Source organism: Drosophila biarmipes, chromosome X (assembly GCF_025231255.1).
Source record: "Drosophila biarmipes strain raj3 chromosome X, RU_DBia_V1.1, whole genome shotgun sequence".
Classification (NCBI taxonomy): Eukaryota; Metazoa; Arthropoda; class Insecta; order Diptera; family Drosophilidae; genus Drosophila; species Drosophila biarmipes.
This window is the reverse complement of record NC_066611.1, coordinates 4076798-4096064: the sequence shown is the minus strand read 5'-3', so window position 1 is coordinate 4096064 and position 19267 is coordinate 4076798. Positions and strand designations below refer to the sequence as shown.

Here is a 19267-nt window from a genome sequence, read left to right as displayed (position 1 = left end):
GAAGCCAAAAGTGGAAGTCTAAGCATATATTTAGCCAATGATATGCCTAAAAAATGTTCATATGTATGTTTTCATTATTCAATGCCGTACCACTAATTTAAGGAAATGTTGTATTGTACTCAGCAATCAATTTAAAGTTCTGTTTTTCTTATTTTTTCATAAGTTATTTTATTAAGTCATCGGCAACTGGCAACGACACTATTTTTATTGATCCCACTTGCAATCAGCGGTCATTCGAATCCGATTTCCCATGAATGACATTGTTTGCTTTTATTCTAGGTGTTTCGCGTTATCATCGCTGGTCAACTGTTAGACGATTTGATTTCCACCTTTTTAGCCACGTGAGAAGCTTCTTATCTGATAAGCTGTCCTATTATATGGAGGGTTCGAAATACCGAAAAAATCTATTATAGAGACCTTATCGAAATGGTTTTATACACACGCATAGCCGTAAAAGCTTCGGCTTTGAAATCTGTTGTACGATTGCTTCCAAGACGATTGCTTCAAGAGAGCCATATCCTGTATTCATGGGTTGAGTCATCGATGCGTCCCTTTCCCGGCACTCTTATTTGATGAACACTTGATTAGTACAACTTTATATGACAGGCTAAAGATTCGGGAAATTGTTGAAATTGCGCTAAAAAAGGTACAAATAATAGTCTTATTCAAGAAATTTATTCTTCAAAACTAGTGTAAAAAATATTATAAATATTAAGAGAATAAATAAAGAATAAAAATTGTTCAACAAAATACAGCAGTTCAATCTAATAAATTGTATAAGAGTAATATCAGGATATATGAAACCTTTCTGTACTTCCCGAGCACAGCATCAGAGATAAACGAACCGGTTTAGTATTTTTTAGATTTACTTTATTGTTTTACTTGTATTATGCATATAGTATTACTTCATCTTTTTCTCATTTCGGTTTTTCCTCGGATTTGTATGTCGCCTCATTGCACTAAAAATGTTTGTTGCCCTCTCTTTCTACGCCGTGTTGGCGCTGCCTATTGCCACCTCGCTCTAACGCACTTAAACGCAAAATTATACAAATATGTAAAAAGAAATAGAACAAACACACGCGTCGGAAAAAAACATAAACAAAAGCGGCTTACAATTATTTGCAAAAAAATATATATTAAATACAAGATATTTACTCTGCTTTCTGTTTTCTCGATCTACTTTGTTTCTGGGTATTCCCGGTCCCGATCCTCATCGTCTCCCCTTCAGGCAACGTATTTATGCAAAAATATATCGATTTATGTAAATATATGTTATGTATATAGGCGCATATCGTATCGTATATAAATATATATGTGTATATATTACAAATTTAATTGTTTTCATTGTTTTCGTCGCAATGTTAATATTATAATTCTCTCTTAATCTTGCACGTTGAACTCTGTCGCTTCGTTTTTGTTTCTTTCGCTTCCTAATTCTTTTTCGTAAGGATTTAAAGCGGAAAAGCAAAACCTCTATTTATAAAATAAGGTTACAGTTGTATAATTAAACAATTGTTAAACAAAACTAATAAAGAAACACCCCGCCGGGCGCGGAAACAGATGCGCGACACTCTAAAATCTGTTTGCTTAATTACAATAGGGGGAAACTCATACTCAAGTATATAATATATAAATATATAATAAAAAAATTACAAAAAGTAATCGAAATAAAAAAAAACACAAAAAATGTATTGGTAGCGCAGGAAGGAACGCAATCGAATAGAGTTATTAGTATTTAGCGAATACGAAAAATATACGTAGTTCCCACTTTTCATCCCCTCAAAATTCCGTCCTTTTGTTTATGTATAATTGAGTTGTGGCTATGGCGCCTAATTGCTGTTGTTGGCGGAGCTGTTGTGGTTGTTCTGGTCCACACTGTCCATGTTGGGCACGTAGTCGAGGGCCATCATGCAGGCGAACACGGTCATCACCATCTTGGGCTTCACCTCGGTGATGTCCTCGGGCAGGGCGTAGACGCGGGCGCCGATCTTGCGGGCCATGGAGATGGCGTACTTGGCGTTGGCCAGGTTATCCTGCGGAATAGACGATAGGCGTTAGTTCTGGGGGTCACAACAAGACAAGGCATCCGAAACTCACCTCTTGTGTGCCGCTGGTGCGCACCAGCTCGTAGTTGATGCTGCCCTCCTTGATGGCGTCGATCAGATCGATCACGATCTTGCCGTCGGCTATGGCCGGGTCGTTGAAGTTGCGCAGCTGCGACTGCTTGCCAGCCTCCGTCAATCGGTTGTTGACCCACTGGACGATCTCCTTCTCGATGATGGGGTTGCCGGTGTTGGCCAGGCGGGACAGAATGGACAGGGTGTAGGCGCGCATGAGCTGCCAGATGAGGGCTGTGAAAATAAACACATTGAAAATTAGCGTATTTCCTTAAATTAGGAATGCAAAAGAGCCAGCACAAAGCTGTTCTTTTGGCATTTCCTTATAGAATTTCAATGCCTACCCAACGTCAGCGTGGCATTTCCATCGTTAAGATCCTGGCCAGCGATTCCGACCAGCGAGAACTTCAGCTGCTTGCCCAGATCCACCGCGTAGTTGCAGTTCTCCAGCTTCTCCATGAACTTGCGCAGCGGGCTGAAGCGCTTGTGCACCCGGCTCCAGTTCACGATGCCCGGCTTGATGACGTCGAAAAGCTGGAAGATGACCAGACCGTCGGCCAAATCGGAGTACAGCCAGTTCACATGTGGCGCCACGCCCATCGAGTTCATCCAGTTGCGGTAGGCTGGAAAAGAGAACATACAATTAATTAGTAAATAGGTATTACTAAGGGACATAGATTGTTGTCCCTATTGTTTAAGATAACCCTTCAGAAATATTGCAACCTGACACACCTTCGTAATACTTCTCTGAAGAAAAGGTTTATTTAAAGTTCTTTATTACACACACTTAGCTTTCCCTCTCTTGATAAATGGTCCCCTGACTACGAATTTCTCAGTTTTTATGGCTTGCACTTCCTGCGCAGAGCTTATTGATAAAATATTATCTTTATAATTATAAGAAGTGCTTTATTTATGCTATAAATTGGCGCCTTGGTCGTTTATATCTGTATTTGTTTAAGAATAAACACTATGGCCTGGTTTTTCTTCGTCAATGTTTCATCATTTTCACTTCTTTTACTTTTTACGGAGTTTGATCAATGATGAATGTTATTTAAGAAATACTGAAAACACTATTTGTCAAATGTTGATTAAATATAGTTGATAAAGCTAGCCAGATTAGACTATTTTTAATACTCACTCTTCTCCTCGCGCGTCTCCTCGATGGACTCGAGTCCCTCGATCTGCTCGGGCTTGTCCAGACCCGGATGGTTGTTGAAAAGATTGGCGACGAAGGCCAGATTGAGTTTGTAGACTCCGTTGACGACATCCTGCGGCGTGAGGAAGCTGCGGCAGTTGAGCTTGGCAGCCTGCTGCAACATAATCTCCGCCCGCGACTGCAGGTCCGATTCCCGCAGAGCGTCCAGGTTGACGTCGGCATCGTTGCCGGCGATCTGCTTCAGCAGGTGCGAGTAGATCTCGGAGTCGACGATGTCCGACTGGAAGTTGGTGCACCGCCTCGAGATGCCAGCCCGCTCCAAGTGGTGGTTGACCCATCGCAGGAGGATGGCCTCCGGCGACATCTTCATCAGGTCCTCGAGGCGTTCGTTGTCGAAGAGAAGGCCAGCCAGTCCCGGACAGCTGTCCAGCGTGATGTGGCTGAACAGACCGATGCGGATGATCTGCCAGAGCAGACCCAGCACCAGATGCGGCTTGCCCTTGGCCAGGTCGTGGGCATCGATGTTCACAATGTTGCAGCCGATGGCCTGGGAGGACACCAGGGCCAGCGTCAAGTTCTCAAACTCCCGGTAGACCGTGAGGTTCTTCTTGTTGATAGCCCGCTCGTCGATTGTGTCCGGGCAGGAGTGGTTGATGATTTTGCACAGCAGAATACCATCCTTGATGCTCAGATACAGCCGCTTGCCCTCGCTGTCGATGGGCAGCAGGTGCTGCAGGTCCTTGTCGTGGCCCAGATTCGAGTTGATCCAGTCGGAGAAGGCCAGCTGCTCCTCGAGGCGCACCGAGTGGGTGGTGCCCTCGGACGAGATGCTCGACATGCCGCCGAGGGTCTCCAGGTTCTCCTTCTTGGAGACGACGGTCTTGAACGTGCTGGCCACATCCTTGCTCTTCAGGTCCAGGCACAGAGCCTCGAACTCCTCCAGGTTCAGCTTGCCCTGGAAGGCGGTCTGTTTGCCCTTGCCCTTGTACTCATCGATCATCTCGCGCACCTGGTAGCCGGCCAGCTTGAAGCCCACCTGGTTGAGCGCGTCCTTCAGCTCGTGCAGGTCGATGAAGCCATCCTTGTTGGCGTCCAGCTGGAAGCGTGCGGGCAGTTTTAATTAGTATGCAAGTTCGTAAAGGGAGTTTATAATAAATTCTACATAACCACATTCCCCAATTCCCAAAATAGCTTTTATGGTCGCACATATCCATAAATAGCCATAGAAAACATAAATATTGCGATAAGTGGCTATTATTCATTCAAAGCTTTTAAAAACAAAAAATAAATAAGTAACAACAAAACTTGTGAAACATACTAACTTAAATAAACAAATGGTAGAAATGACTGTTGCGATAAGTGGTGCTTATTCACTTGAGTTTCGGTTAACAACAACACCAAATGATTATTTTAGTGGAACAGCTGTTGACCCCTTAATAGTTTCACTTATTCATAGCTCGGCTTCCTGGCCTTCTGGGAACTGGAAATGACTTGAAAGGGCACACCGAGCGGGAAAGAGGAGAGATCTGTGAGTAATCCTCGGTCATGAGTGAGTAGTCCGCCGATCGCCCGATCGATCTGTGAGTCATCAATCAAATCCGATGGCCAAACACTCGGCCGCATTCCAGTGCCCGCACCTGTTTTATCTGCGGAATTCGGTATGCAAAACCGTATTTCCATCTCCCGCCGCCTTATCGCCGCCCAGTCTGTTTGCCGGTCTTATCGAATTTAATTTCCACAATTCAGTTTCCAGCCCGAGAGGGTGCTATCTTTCACCCGACTGACATATCGCTGATTATCGAAAATTGCTCGTTTCAAATTATACAGTTCGAGAGCGCGAGTGGGCGCCGCAAGATATAAGACAAAAAGTACCCCAGTAATTGAAGAGTCTTCGAAGCAGTCTAAGAAAGTGAAAGCCTAAACAAATTTTTGAAAATCACCCGGTGAATCAGTTCGAAATACGTACTTAAGAGGCGAACCGCTTAATTAAATTCCTCTTTCGATTATTTCTTACAAAAGTAAATACGTGACTAAGAGGCAGCCGTTTTAAATACCATCACACAGTTTAGAAATCGAACCGTTGAGTCCAATCAATACACAAAATCTTGATTATTTCGATGTTACCGCAGGCAAATAATTTATTAGTCATTTCTAGGGGTTGAACGCGATTATTGGTCAATATGCTGGAAATTTCTTTGATAAGGAGGAGCTCTGGCAAGCCTTATAGATTTCAGTTTCAAAACTGTTTCAACAGAATAAAGGTTATTTCGAAAATATTGAAACTCCTTGAAATAATGAGATTATTGGTTTTTATAGCTCTTAAAAACGTTTCAAAATATGTTATAAAAGGACCATTTTCAGTTTTAGCTATCTTACTTACGGAGAACTAACCTTTCCCAATAATATGGTATGATTCTCTGGAATCAAACAAATTTATCCCGAACCTCTTAACTCCTTACGTTTTTGATATGTATACTAAATAGGTTTACTAAATGGGTATAACATAGCATATGTTATTTTTTATAATATAGATTTAGAGCTCAAGAACTCTAGAACTCAACTACCCAGCCCATAGTGATCAATGTTAGCTTCAATAGAACCTCCAAAAATGTTGCAATTTTCCTGGAAACACACACGAAATCCGAGTCCCGGGAAAACCCAAATATTTAGCCAGGCGGTCTCATAAAGGTTCGCCAGTTTGTGCCATTTTCCGAGTGCGAAATTGGGAAAACGGACGGGTAAGGGGGCCAGGGCGATCGACGCACACACTGGACTGTGGAATTTATGGCTCGGTGGTTGGTAACTCGACTTGGTAGTGGTGCGTTGATTGCTCCGCTTTTGCTGTTCGTCGATAAGATAAATTTGTGTGCGCCAAAAGCGTACATAAAATCGAAAACAGCACTCGATTACGTCTATGGTAATGATATGATGGGCGGTCCTCGAGTTCTCGAGGGGGGAAAACCGCAGGGCCATCGATGGCGCTGCTTGTCCTTGGCCAAAAGAGCGAATATCGAATGGGCTGATAGCGGGAAACATTTTTGGCAACATATGACTGACATCGAACGGAAGTGATTTTGATTTTCCCCACATTTTTCTTGCAGGGGAAGGCAAGGGGTCTCGATGGGTCAGTTGGGGCGCGTGCTCTTTATCGGAGGTGTTCACTGTAAAGGCCCCGGCTATGGGTATTGGTGTGCGTGTCACCTGTCGGTGTTATCGATTAAAAGCCATAAAGTGGCCCGAGAAAAACGATAGGGCAGGAACAGAAAGAAAAAAACGCACAGAAATCGAGAGGGAGTGATTACGTGAACTGTGAGTAATAAAAAAATACAGTACGCCTCTGTTTTAACAACAGTGTCAAAATCAAACCTATTTTTTTGAGTTATTTAACAAAAGGCTTAACCAACTTTTAGTTCAAAAACGTTTGAATTCTTCTTAAAACTGTACTCTTTTATCTAAATCCAATCTTTTCTTTGCAATAAATATTTTAACTAGTTAGTACTATTTCAAATAAATACTAAGAGAATTTATTTCCCCTTGTTTTTCTCATTTGAAGCAAGCCCATTTAGCGGGTATCCACTGTAGCCGCCCCGGTGGCGCCACCTACGTTGGGAATCAGCTCCTCGAGATTCTGCTTGAACTCCTCGGTCGTCTGGTGCTGCTCCACGTTGATAATATCGGCCATTATTCCAATGTATATTTGCACGCGGAATTAATTTTGTTATTTACTAAATTCCTTCTTCTTTTCGTTGCGAAAGCAAACAAACAACAAAAAATTAATTGATTTGCACACAGGTAGCACACCACACACACACACACACAAGCACGGGCGGAGGAAAGAGAACTTAAGCTGATCGGGAGAGAGCGGCGCGAGAGAGCGAAAGAGAGAGCCAAGGATTCGAGCTTTTTGATTTATAGTGAAACAACTCCTTTCTTTGTTTCTTCTTATTTCTCTGTCTGTTGCTGATTCGCTTTCCACGAGCTGAAGTTGAGTACTAATTGAGTATTCCAGTGGAACGGAGTATTTATGCCTTTTCTTTTATCACAAAAACAGACGCAAAAAAACCACATTAATCGAACGGTTCCTTATCAGTAAGAGAGGCACCAGGGAGAGAGAAGAGAGCCCAAAAACACCTTTTAAAAACGCGTCATCCTGAATCACAAAAAAACGAGCTGAGTACTCACCCAGTAAAACATCCTAAAATATATAAAAAAAATATTTAAAAAAATGTATAAAAAAAAAAACAAATAAAAAGGAGAAATTTTGTTTGATTTTTTAACTCTCTGCTCCATCCAGTTGTCATTACTCCACTTCTTTCACCGATAAATTAATTGGACCGCTCTCATTTTCCGCTCTCCAAGAACTCAGGGTTACCAGGTCGCCGAAGAAGGCAGGTCAATTAAAGGTCCTTTTTAAGGTTTTATTTAGTCAAATCAACTCATTTAGCTCTAAAAAAAATAATTCTTTTAAAGATACTTGTATTCCAAACGATAATTTTTTTTTTGGATTTCGGTTTAAGTTGAATCATGTTTATATTCTTTTTCATGATTTTGTATTTTATTTTTAAGGACTTTTTTTGTTTAATATATTATTTCTAATTTATTTATTATCCCTAAAAATAGTATAACTTATTGAAAGCACTGAAAAGTGAATCAGACTGGAATAAATTTATGTAAGCACTGATAGTTAAAAGTTTCAATTGAGTCATCTCCCAATATCCGGTTTCGCCCGTGACGTGGCAACCCTTTTCGCACCATTTTCAAGAGCCCCAAATCGCTTTTAACAAACTGCTTACGCATCGAAAAGTTTTTGGCTAAATGCAATGCCACTCGTCGGGCAAACTTATAGAGAGATAATGGGAAAATGAGCGCAAAAACACCTGGGAGAGGGACACGGTATTTAAACGTAATTGGTTTTTTAATAGCCATTATATCAGCGAGTGAATTATGTGGCAATTGTCATTTCAGTTAGGTTAGAACTTGTAGAACATACATCTACTTCCACCAAGATAATGGATGGTTGGGTCGCGATTAGACAAGGAAAAGTTTAGGACTTCCCTTACAACAAAGGTACATTGGGGGGTTAATGATTAAATGGCAAGGAATACTTCTAGAAAACCTTAACTTTCTTGAGGGATCGCGACATTTTTTCCAGTGCAGCTACACACCCTGGTCAGCCAGTAGTTTTATCGATCAGTTATCTGCGATGACTAATCGCTGGACATACAAAGACTTTTGTTGTCTGTTCGAAGTGCCACTCCTCGATCCACCGATCAACCGATATACCAAACTAAATTGAATAAACCCAGCTGAACAAACTGCATCTTTTGTTATTGTTTTCCCGCGATGATAAAACAGTTGTCATTGCGTAATACTATCTTTAGGTTTGTGCAAGTGCAGCTGTCTAGAGTAATATCTCCAGCGCGATCAGATTGCATACAATCTGGTTTTGGTTATGCTAAGTAATGTCTTTACAATTCTGACTTGGCTTTCGAAATTAATTAGCACCTTGTGCCTTTTGCTTGTGTACAATTTATCAGTCATTAACCTTATTTAGCCATAAACCCCCTCTCGATAACTAACTAACTAATTTCATAATATTTACCTAAGTTTACGAAACCAGTTTACTTATCTCAATAATTAGCTGCACACAATTAACACCTCTAATATTTCCACCATTTCTACTTATAGAACCAAATATTCCCTATAAATATTTTAAATTCTTAAAAGCCACTAAAAGGCACGACAAATGTTTTTACTGGCAGTAAAAAATCAAAGACCAGAACCGCACACGCCTGACCCCAAGCAACTTTCTACGGGTTCACTTCTGGTGTCGCAGGTGTTTGCTGACCCTTCACCTGCCTTTACCTTCTTACACTCTGAGAAAAATGCACGCACTTATCATATTTTTTTAACGTAGCATTATACAGTTAATACAAACAGTTTTCTTTTGGTATAAAATTGGGAATAATAAATATTCTTACGGTAATAAAAATAGTTTGAAGTCAAGTGGAAATATTCCCCAACTTTATGGTTGATTTTTCCCCGTGTACTGGTTCTCCTCTTCTCCTCGAGCCCAGAAGAGAATTTAGGCGGCAATCATAATTATGACAAACAACGCGCGAAATTTTTGTTAATGAACGCTCTGCCTTGTATTTTTTGTTTATTTATCCATTTTGTTACTTTTCCAGCGCCGATGTTTGCGCCGCTATTCGGGGCTTAGTCACTGTCATTTAAAGGCAATTTACAGCAAATGAAGTTCATTAGCAGCGGCGAAAAATTCGAAAGAGGGAAATGCTAAGCGGCCTTTATAGGTTTCAAAGTGTTGTTTGCCCCGGCTTTTAGGGGAAAATGTTTGCGTGACGTAACTGCAAGTGTCACCTGGCCGAGAAAACACACCGAGTATTTGTGCCACTTTTTCGCTTTCGTTGGACCGGTTTTCGAGTCCAAAAACTGTCGATTCGAATGCTCGGCACGGCAAGTGGACTCACCCCGGCTTTTGCATACCAAGTAATGCCGTGCGATAGTGCAACCACGGTTGCCCCAAGCCCCTCCCCCGGCGACCCAGCCAACCCAACCCTCTCCACCCACTTTTCAGTGTGTCGCGACCTCGACCACAGAGGCAGCGTTACATCAACAGCAGCAATAAACCTTATAGAGAGCCACAACACAACGCCCGCTGATTGAACGTGAGTCAACAGCATTCGGAACACGTTAATCAGCATTGTGAGATAGACACTCGCGCCGCTTTATGCATATGGGACCCCGCAATAAGCAGCCGAAGTACTTCAACCGAGGGCCCCCTTTGACCCCCTGCGCGCGGAGGTCGCCGCCAGGAACGCGGTTCGAGCACAGCCAGAGGAAGTCAATTGAACAAAAATTAATAATGCGCCCATGCCGATGATGATATGCGATGGTTGTTTACCGTTGCACGGCCGTAAAAACTACCAATAGATACTAAGATACTATGTGAGCGTACACCCCACAAAGGTAAGACGCGGTGGAAACGTTTACGGAGTATCTTGATCGTGGAAAATTAGGAAATTTCCGAATTAGCTATACTATAAAGATGAATGAAAGCACCATAACATTCTTTAAATTTTTTTGTAAGAGGAGAATCTATTCGGTTTAGTATGAAAGCTATCCTATAAGGTATAAAGTATAGTTGAATGCAGTTTTTAAAAACAAAAATATTAATGTATACTTTCAGATAAACTGCAGTCATCAAGTTCTTCTAGACTTATAGAAAATGTTATACCGAAATAAACCTTTTAATTGATCATTAATAGATTAACTGATTTACAATCTTGTAGATAAACCTAAAATATGTATGTTTCACATTGAAGTGATCAGTGATCTATTACTTGAATTCATCGGTCCCTGAATAGGACTTGGTCAAAACTATCCTATAGGGTTTATAATAATAATGTTTATAGTATAAACGCTGTTTATATAATGTGTATAAATGCAGTTTTCAATAGATGCACTAGAGTAACTAAGTTTGTTTTAAAAATGTCATCAATTTAAATAATTCTAAAAAATAGTTCATACCGAGTATAAGTACCATTTATTTATTGATCATGAATAGGTTCGAGGTGTAAACTTCAAGAACTAAACTGAAAAGCATTTGAAAAGCCAGTTTTATTAAAAACTAAAAAATAGTTTTGCCCATAGCCATAATCAACAAATATTCATTAGAGACCGATCGTAACTTGGTTCAAAGTATGAACAACAGATAGGAACCGATTTTCGGAAGTGAAGTTCTTCCCCAGATAATAAAGACTTCCAAAAACCTTTGTCGCCTGGCGTGTCAATCGGTGTCAGTGCGTTACTTTTCGTTTCTCTTGGCGTCGTTGTGGTTTTTGTTTTTCTGCTGTTTTTCTGGTTGTTTGCCGGTCGTTGTTCGCATTCAACTTGGGCTTCGTTGTCGTTTTATTTATTTTTTTGTTTTCCCGACGTTGTCGCAGTCAATTGAAATTTGTAACACGTAAAGCGAATTTTGAGTTTTCGCTTGTCTGCGATTACTCGCAACTTTGAGTGTAATAAATATTTATGTAGAAAATGTCAGTGCGTCCAGCCAGCGCACGCAAAAAAGTTAAGTAAATTATATAATCAGCAGTGACACATATCCGCCAACTAGACAGAGGGACTCGCCAAGTTGTGGGCGTGGGCGCGAAGACAAATGCTCTTAAGGAAATAGCAATACTGATGGAGCTTCAGGGTTTTACAAGGATGGGGAAAACACACATATTTCTAGTTATCATACGGCCATTAATACCATAAATTGGTTTATAATGTGATCAAAAATAATAAATAACAATTGCTTCAATCAATGTGGGATCATATAACGTTTTATCATGTCATTTGCAATCACATATTTATTTTATAACTTAACCCCAAAAAGTTGCTTTTAAGTTTCCCCAATCACTTATGAATATGATTTATTATTAGTTACATTTGAACAAGACTATGGCGCATATTATCTTTTTTAAAAGGTCGGTAACTATTCTGCCGCCCTCAACTATAAGGAGAAATGTCGGATAAGACGGGGCGATTCCCATCTGGGTTTTACTAAAGTGTATTTGTTATTTTGTTTCCTTTTCCCCGTGACCACGCCCTGGCGACTGATTACACTTTCGTGAGTGATATATAATATGGGAATTAGTCAGGGCCCAGGATAAATTACCAAGGCTGAGTCATAAGGGCCACTTGCTAATTAGGCGAGCGAACACCCCCAATGGATTGGGACAGACGCCACGTCGTATCGTATGAAAATGTCATTGATAATTTGTGCCGGTTCGTGTTACAGTTTTAATAATATCTTAAGCGTTCTTTGGGTTCTTCATTTTCTAAGATTAAAAAGACAACAAAGTGGCATTCTAAAATTATAACTATTAAAGTAATGGAATTAAAAATAATTAAAAATATAATGATAGTGTAATGTATTTGCACCTTCATTCGTTGGCTTTTATATTTTCTAAACTATTTAAGTTGAAAAGTAACCATGAATCATAATAGTATTAATTAAAAACTAGGAAGCACGATATAGTCGGGTGCCTCGACTATCAGATACCCCTTACTCAGCTTAAGAGAGCAAAAGAGAAATGGAGATATCTAAGCAGCAAGGCGATATTGTAAAGCGCCACCTACCGGTTAATCTATAGGTATTGATAAAACTAACACATTTCAGAAAAAAAATTACTAGAATGAAAACTGTTTTTGGCTCAAACGATAGGTATCAATGAGACCAATACATTTCAATACAAACAAAACGCAGGAAGCCCAGGAATCTGCATGACACGTCCAAGTCCAAGTCTAGCTTTTATAGTTTCCGAGATCTCAGCGTTCATACGGACAGACGGACACGGCTAGACGGACACGGCTAGGCGGACACGGCTAGATCGACTTGGCTGGTGATTCCTTATCCTGTTACATACTTTTCAACGAATCTAGTAATAAAAATTCAAAATAGCCCCAATCATAATGCAGTCCAATACCTGTTCGTTTTCTTTGACCTTTACCTACGAAACAGCTAAATAACACCGTATTTCTTCCAGTGCTCGGCTAATTGAATTGCACACATCGCGGCCACTCAGTTGTGCTGCTGAAGGAGCGTTTAGTTCGGCTAATGAACTAGTTCCCCGCTCGGCTGTGGGTGTTAATTGTATTGGCCGCGCCTCAATGATTTCCCACAACAAAACTGTGTTTCGCCAAGTGTAGAGAGCACGCGACCACAAGCGATCTGTGAAAGTCAACGCTGCACTTCATTATGACAAATTTACAGTTAATCGACGACACAAAAACACTGAGGAAAATGTGGGGAAAAGCGGAAAGGAGGCAAAGTGGGAAAGGGAAGGCGGGACGTTACAGTCCGGTAAATATTGGAAATGAGCCACTAAATCATCCGTGTCTCTGTTTACCATACCCATATCCATGTCCCCCTTTTTCCCGCTCTGGCTGCGGTGCCAAGTGAAAACCGAAAATGGCAAAAAACTGATAAAAGAAATGACAAACAGTCCAGCGCTGCCCCAAAAGGTAACTGGCCAGAGTTCAACAAACTCGGCACGCAAAAACAATCCGAAAACGACCGGGGAAGGAGCCCAAAAATGGCACCCGGGGTTTGAATACCCTTAAGGAAAAAATGCCATCAAGCTGTGTCATGTGTCGGAACTTGTACTAGTGCTATAAAAGAAGAAGATATTATATTTTTAACCTTATTAAAAATAATAATAAAGGTCCGTAGGTCGTATTATCTTCATATTTTAAACAAGCAAGTCAAATTACTCATTTAAAGTTTGAATTAATAGTAAAAAACTAACATTTTTTTGGGTTTCTTGTCTCATTTTTTAAATATATTATTATGTGCATAGTTGAAAGTTAAAGATACTAGATAAAGATACTATTGAAGCTGAGCACATAATTGACAGGTTCAGATACTAGTGTAAAATTAAGACATCCTAAACAATGAGAATACCCCCAGCAAGGGTATTAAACGAAAGGAAATAAAATGCGTCAACTTGAGCAAAAGGACAACCAAATAAGCGGGAGAAAAAGTGGTAAAGTGAGGGAGAAGTTGCATTAAAGCAGCTGCAACTTATCGCACATAAAATGCAATCAACGCATTGCGAACACTTTCACTCTTGATAGCGAGGCACAGTGCACCAGGGGGATATCCGAGCGACTCAATTCAAGAAATACCATCTTCAACAGAGATGAAATATGCAAATTCCAGGTATTTTTCACAGCTCAAGCTCGCAAGGTAGTCAAACATATTCTTTAACGACATTTTAAATGGCTTCCAAATAATGTTCAGCATTCGATTGTTTAGTCCCCAATCACGTAACACTTACGTGTTTCTCGGGCCTTATGAGCACACAGTCTGCGGATCGAGTGATATCATCGCCGTTTGATCACGACCCACTGTGCGGCACGACTTTTGATGGACACTGTGTGCCACCGAGCGAGTGTTTGGGTATTCAAAAATCTTTGGCATGTGCATTAAAATGACAAAGAAATTAAAAAGGAAATAAGTAAAGAAAGCGCTTTGAGCGCTAAGTGCCCGAGTAGCCTGCACTCAAAATGCACTCGAGGGCCTGAAAACAATGTTGATAAAAGCCAAGCTGCAGCCACAGCCCCGAGAATTATATTCGGAAGAGACAACAATAAGTGTTGTTTTTTGTGTGAATGGGAACACACAGTAAAAGCGGGAAAAGATCGAGGGAGAAAAAACAGCAGCAGCAGCCGAAAGACCTAATAAACGCAGCCAAATGAATTATGTGCCTGCCCATCAACTTTGGAAAACAGCAACATGCAATGCAACAAAGACGGCACACAGCTGCGGCTGAGATAATAGCACCCATAAAGCAATAAATTTCGTGGACTGTAAATGCGTATAGATGCCCGATTACACGCTATTAGAGCGCTAAAACGGCCATACCAAACGATTATTAGTTGAGCTGTACCTGGATTTCTTAAAAACTGGGGGAAATACTAACAAGGAAAATTATTTAAAAAAAAAAACCAAAATTACTCATTGATGAATTAATCAAAATGCTAAAATGTATACCGTCATTGTTTATCAAGTATGCAAGCCCGATAAACCATAAAAACACATTGCATATCTCCTTCGCATCGGGGCACTCAAAATGCGGGGCTTTGCGGCAATTAACACTGACACTCCCACGCAGAACCCAAGGAGAAACGAAAACACCAGAGGAATGGGAAAGAAATACAGAAACCAGAGACGAAACGAAAGACAAACAAAAGTAACGCTTTGTATGTGGGTGTGGCAACCCTGTCTGCTTGCTGCTTGACATAGGCAAATGGCAACAATGTGCCACTCACATGCGATAAGCCACAATCCTGAAGGCAACCGCCGGATCCCTAATACCCTGAATCGGATAGATTTCCAGGATAACAATTGCTGATTATATGAAGCAGTTATATGCTAAATTCTCAAAATGAGTTATAAATTCATTACAGAATATTATACATATATACTAATTCTTTAAATATGTTCGTCAGTCCGACGATTAGCTTATCGACCTAATAATATTCCCCACAGAGGGAAACCACTGAGATACTTGCATACTTAGTCACCAGTTAGCAATTTCAGCGATATCGAGCAAAGTCCCCGTGGGATAAACTAGTTTGCTTACTACATTTCCAATATCGTAGTATGCAACCTTCATTGAGAAAACAAAGAGTGCGGAATTGTTTATCGAATTCGTTTTTTTGTCGATCTCAGGCAGTAGCATTCCGCATTAGTCATCGCAGCATTTAACAACAATAGTGGAACAACGAAAACAGATTTCAGCTTTCAAGTGTCAATCAGCGCAGTGATTGTTCCCCGCCCACACAACTCCCCTCCATTATGTGGCCGTTCGCCAGTATTTATCCTGATCTCGTTCGGGATCTGCTTTCGCAAATTGCTCTGTTGGCCATGCAGATCCATTCGAGTGCCGGGCACAATGGACCGTATTGTTCGTCCGATTAGCGCCAAGCACGCGTGCGACAGGAGCTGCCTCGAATGGAGCACTCCGCGGAAGATTGGGTCACTTTCAGAACTATCTTATATTATGTATCCCAAAATCGTAGATTCTAAGAGACTCAGTAATTCCAGAGTTCGTCAGTCCTTTGAACCCCGCTTTTAATGCCCGAGCACATTGCGCTCTTTCCCCTCCGCTGGCAATTGCAATCAAGCACAGTCTTTTTATGTCTTCCAGCTATACGGATTTTATGGCCTGCACTCGAAGCAATTGCAGCGTGGGCGTTTATTATTCCTCTCTTTTCGGTTTTGGAATTGCCGGGAATTACGAGCTCAGCGAAAAGCCAAATGCAGAGCGGGTTGCAAGAAGTCAGGCGAGCACAAAATCAGCAAGAAACAATTGTAAACTATTAAATGTGTGCATAAAATTGAACGAAAATTGCTCGACTCGGGTTGCCCCTTGAACCAAGGTGACGAATGCACAGTGGGCCAACAAAAGAGCCCCTTTTAGAATAATTTGCTCAAAAATCAAAAATAGAGTGCTTTTATCTATACCCTAGGAATATACTTTTGAAATATAAACCTTAGTTATAACTTTTCGTTATATTGAAGGATTCTCTAAATATTTTATATTACCAACTTAAGCTGAGTTTTAACCTCTTGTTAAATTTTAACATTCCCTTTAAAATCTTAGTGACTAAAATCAACTTTAACCTTCAGTTAAATTTAAAGATTTTCTGAATACCAGAATTTCCTAACCTACGCCCATGAATAAACAAAAATTCCGAAATAAGAAACAGTGTATTTCAACCCTAATTTTAACCTTCGGTTAGACTGAAACTTTATCTTGTTGCCTTGAGCTCCTTGCCTAAACCCACCAATAAAAATCAGTTATAAGATCAAAAATGATCCCTTACCAACCCCAACCAACGAATACTGAGTAAGCCCACTTTCTGAGGTTCTTTTCGGAAATGCCCGCTCCTAACCCCTTGTGGCCCACTGTGCGACTTGTCTCGGGTTGAGAGCAGATATCTGAATCCGAATTGAAGCTGCGGCCGGGCTGAGACGTTGTTTTTCACGCTCTCCCGGTGACGGGGCTTGTATATGTGCCTTGGCCTGTGATTTTATTTTTAGTTTAAGCAGAAACTGGTTTTCCATGGTATTCCCTCCACTGCCCCCTCCGAAATGGGGTGGCAGCAGAGCGACTTTTACGTGGTGTCATGGTATGGAAATAAATGCACGTTATATGGTATGCTAACGTTATAACGCTGGCCTTGCCCAAATATTATTCTCGCGAAATTCACGAGAAGTATTCGTCAAGTGAAAGATGGTTTGCCGACGACTACTTTTTGTGTTTGCATGCCTTTCGCGATTTTCAGTTTGTTTAGCATTAGTCACTGGGGGAGGATGGGCAGCGACGTTACCTGCGGCATTGAACTTGCGTTTTTCGGCGCATGCGCTGCTGCTTGTAATGATTTTGTTCTTGGTTTGCAGTTGCAGAGGGCACCACCCAAAAAAGTGTCTTTGCAGATATTCCAGGGAAATTCTCCCGCCGCGATAAGAAGTATTTGCCTACTTTATCAAGTGGGTAATTACCAAAGTAGAATGTCCACAGTAAAATTCGATGATAGTGGCTTTTGGGTTATCTGCTTTTGTCTCATTGTGGTGCAGGGTCCATTCATAGTTTCAATATTAAATTATTTTGTATTTTCGTTATGTATTTCTCTGCATTATAACTGTATTTAAGTATTGCACCTGCAGGATCACACGAATGAAAAATAGAGTATCTGCAGTATTAAATCCAGCTCACTGAATCTTATCCATCAAAATCTTAATCTAGCGGGAGCTGCTTTCTATCAGTATCTTGATCTAAGTCACGGATAAAAATATACTTAAGTAAAAACACATTTTTTTAAGCATTACTTTACTCTTGCTTGATAACGTATTTTCACTGGGAGAGTGGGAGATAAGAGATGCGGGAAAGGGAAACTTGTTTGCTCATCTGCTGGCCCCCTCCCACCCACAACCACGCACGCGCCCCCTCTCCCTTGCACTCGCACATGCAGCAGCGGGCGCAGCGCATCAACCGTTAGCTGGCGATGCTTTGTCTCTGCTTCTCTCGCTCTTCATGGCCTCTTCTCAGGGGCGGGCCAAGGGGGATTGTTTCTAGGGGGAAAGGGGACTGGGTATTTGTTATCAACAAAATATACATTACTTCCACTTCTGATACTCTTACGACTTTCTTTTGAAAGCTACTCTTGGGTATTTAATTTGCAAATTCAACTTAAAATTTAAAGAATGTTTCTAGGGATATTTGCTCCTTCTTAAAACTTTACAATTTTTTCAAGTCAATATATTTTATAACTGTATCATTTCACATTTTTTAAATTAAACTGATCTTTCAACTCTTTTTTCTAGTGCTGATTAAGATTGACCCCCCTGGAACTCAACTTCAGATCCGCCCCTGCTTTCCTCCTGCTCCTGCCTCTTCTTCTTTCGAGTCCACTTCATGGGGGGTTGCTTTGCACTGTTGAAGGCCAGCGCCGCCGTCGGCTTCGACGTCGGCGTCGCTGCTCCCCATTGTCAACGCCGACGCCCACATGCACCGCTTAACGGTTTTCTTCCTGCTCCCCCCGCGTGTGTGTGTGAGTCACTCACTTTGAATTTTAATAATTTGCCACCTTTTTGCTATTGATTGAATATTGCCAGCGCTTTTGATATTGCCCCGACAATTATCTCGTTTCTCGCTGCTTTTTGTCATCTCACCTCTATGAATTTCTCCTTGATCTCGGCCTTTTCATCAATGGACAGCGTTTTTGTGAATTTGTTTAGTGTTGCCATTTTCGCCGTGTGTGCTTTTTTTCTTGACTTTCTTAATTATTTATAACTGCCGCAGCCGATTGGTTATTATTTTAAATAAATTATGCGTTTATCATCAATTTCACTTTGTCGCCGTTTCCGCAGTCGGCGTTTTCCTCCTTTCTGATTCTCTCGTCAGTTTCCACCGCGCGCTCCTTTTTCTATATGTATCTCTGCGAACTTGTGCGTTGGTGTGTTAATTTTCTTAAACTTCCTTGATTATTTCTTAATTTGCACCCACACACGCTCGCTGGTGTTTGTGATTCGGTTTGTTACTGGCTTTCTTACCAAAAAAAAAAGTTGGTCTTAAAACCGCCTTGCTTATTTACAACTTCAACCGAGAAAGCTTTGATTGCGAGCGTCCTTCTCCGTAATCGACCGGCTACTGTGCGTGCGAGGCGTTTTTGTTAACAATACTTAGCAATTTTGTTAGGGCGACGCGACGAAGTGGGTGAACAAAACAACAATGCGCACTAGAGGTGGAGCAACTTCAGTGGAAACATCGATGGCGATGACTTCTTCGCTTTGCGGGCATCGCTGTTCAACAGCGCCTATCGATGTTTCCCCATCGCTAACTGTTAAGTGCTGCGTTTCTCTAACAGAGCAAGTTGCCGAAATAGCTATTTCCCACCAGATTCAGTTGTCCACCGT

General features: G+C 41.1%; 1 protein-coding gene across 2 annotated transcripts; it reads right to left on the bottom strand.

The window, feature by feature from the left end:
- Window positions 1-848: 848 nt before the first annotated feature.
- Window positions 849-19102, bottom strand: LOC108033128 (plastin-3). Of its 2 annotated transcripts, none has more exons than XM_017107351.3 (5): window positions 18524-19102; window positions 3256-4369; window positions 2462-2740; window positions 2098-2351; window positions 849-2033 (listed from the first exon to the last, which is right to left on the bottom strand). In XM_017107351.3, exons 1-5 carry the CDS (start codon window positions 18596-18598, stop codon window positions 1830-1832), a joined length of 1926 nt encoding a protein of 641 aa, XP_016962840.1. In that variant the 5' UTR covers window positions 18599-19102; the 3' UTR covers window positions 849-1829. The 2 variants fall into 2 exon arrangements, with proteins under 2 accessions (XP_016962840.1, XP_016962839.1); XM_017107350.3 differs by lacking the exon at window positions 18524-19102 and adding an exon at window positions 6878-7264.
- Window positions 19103-19267: the final 165 nt, after the last annotated feature.

Bases quoted from the DNA above. Each gene is read 5' to 3' on its own strand.
- LOC108033128 (XM_017107350.3), bottom strand. From the start codon at position 6,955: ATGGCCGATATTATCAACGTGGAGCAGCACCAGACGACCGAGGAGTTC. The intron at 4,370-6,877 runs GTAGGTGGCGCC...GCACGCTTCCAG, and splicing joins TCGAGGAGCTGATTCCCAAC to CTGGACGCCAACAAGGATGG. The intron at 2,034-2,097 runs GTGAGTTTCGGA...TCTATTCCGCAG, and splicing joins GCACCAGCGGCACACAAGAG to GATAACCTGGCCAACGCCAA.